Source organism: Nanorana parkeri, unplaced genomic scaffold, assembly GCF_000935625.1.
Source record: "Nanorana parkeri isolate BGI_ZX_2015 unplaced genomic scaffold, ASM93562v1 scaffold3028, whole genome shotgun sequence".
Taxonomy (NCBI): domain Eukaryota; kingdom Metazoa; phylum Chordata; class Amphibia; order Anura; family Dicroglossidae; genus Nanorana; species Nanorana parkeri.
This window is the reverse complement of record NW_017309296.1, coordinates 58,100-59,741: the sequence shown is the minus strand read 5'-3', so window position 1 is coordinate 59,741 and position 1,642 is coordinate 58,100. Positions and strand designations below refer to the sequence as shown.

General features: G+C 49.1%; 1 protein-coding gene across 1 annotated transcript in view; it reads right to left on the bottom strand.

The window, feature by feature from the left end:
- Nucleotides 1-1,642, bottom strand: part of LOC108802678 (cyclic nucleotide-binding domain-containing protein 2-like) — a 38,050-nt gene that overhangs the window by 5,957 nt on the left and 30,451 nt on the right. Inside the window, exons 13-14 of the mRNA XM_018574535.1 lie at nucleotides 841-959; nucleotides 324-465 (exon numbers count right to left, since the gene is read on the bottom strand). Of these exons, the coding sequence (XP_018430037.1) occupies nucleotides 324-465; nucleotides 841-959 (261 nt within the window). The remainder of the gene's footprint in view (nucleotides 1-323; nucleotides 466-840; nucleotides 960-1,642) is intronic.

Sequence of the window (1,642 nt, the reverse complement as noted above, 5' to 3'; positions counted from 1 at the left end):
AGGCTTTACCATAATTGCAGTCATGGGCCAGTGCCTAGGGTGGCCGGGGTAGAGGGGCAGCCTCAAAATTTACAAGCTACGATAACATTTTGGGATGATGTTGGGAGGAATCAGGAAAAAGTAAAATATATCTGTCATCAGACATCATGCCGCCTCTTTTAGAACATTCTAGTGTCAGTTTTTACATGTGATCACATGACGCAAAGGGCGGAGCTTGCACTAAAGGATGTCATCTCGGTGTCCCTAGCACAGGATGGTGTCTAAGCACGGTCCTCCCTCCAGGCACCCTCAGAATCCAACGGGGGTCATTATGGGGGACTCACAAAGTGCTGTCCGGGCTGCAGAGAGTCGATACGAAGGTAGACGGCCGCCATCAGCTCTCTGGGTAAGTTCAGGTTCCCGGGGCCTTCGGAACAGGATGTCGGCCGACCATATCCCCCGGCCAGGTCTGCCACCGAGTACACGCTGCCCAATACACGCAGACAGAGCCCAGCCATAGAGAGCAAGGAGAGGGAAACAAAGTATTACACGTTATCAATCCCAATTTCCTGCATGGTGCTCACACACCATTTCCATACATTCCCAGTGCCTGAAACATGTATAATGAGTGTAACGGGAGCACCAAATGAAAGCTCTGAGAGTCCTAAACTTTTATTATTGATAAGGATTCACAACATCCACCATTGGGAGCTCAGAGACACAGGGACCCCCATAGAGAGCCTCGCCCTAACCCCGAGGTTGTAGAGAGCCTCGTCCTAACCCCGAGGAATTCCTCCTAAAGCATAAAATAAATATTTTATTCTCATTAAACATTGGAAGTCACCGGCCCGCTGGACTCACCTCCTCTCTGGAAGGACGTCTGTGGCTTCCTTGATGGCGCTGGACGGGGCGCCGTTAACACTGGAGTTTGATTCTGTCTTTTCTGCCATGAACAGGAAAGAACAATATGAGGTCATGGACTGACGGGTGGCACCGGAATTATGAATTGGTTTTATATTCCACCCAACGCTGCGTGGAACCCGGCACACGGACATCCGCTTCACTGCGGCCATTTTTCCTGTCATGGTCGGCGCCCAGCTCATTGCAAATATCCGGTAACGTCCTGAGAAATCATGTGCTGGCTGCTTTTAAAAACCATCTCCAGCCTTGGGGATTTCCCCTTTAGGGCCTGTTCACACGACGTGCGTTTTCTGTGCTGACCCGATCCGTACGCTCCTGCACTAAAAATGCATCCCAATGTATCCCTATGTGCAGTCCGTTCAGGTTACGACAGAAAAATACTGCACGTCACATTTTGTACGGACCGGAAACGCAAAACGCGTCAAAAACGCACTGCACTGCAGCTAACATACTAACCCACTCCAGCAAAAAAAAAAAAGTGTTTTTTTTTAAAACCTGGAACGCATCAAAAACGTGGCCAAAACGCACTGCATCAGTAGCACCGCGTCTGCAGATCCGCACCTAATATCATGTGAACAGGCCCTAAGTCTGATCATCCCCTCCCAATGGAATAGTCCAGAAAAAAAACATCACTTTTTTTCCAGGTCCAGTCATGTGACATGACAGGTTCTCTTCATCCTGATGGGAGGATACTGAATGCTGCATAGAAGAGACATAGTGCTGTTCTCTGTAGCATTTTCTC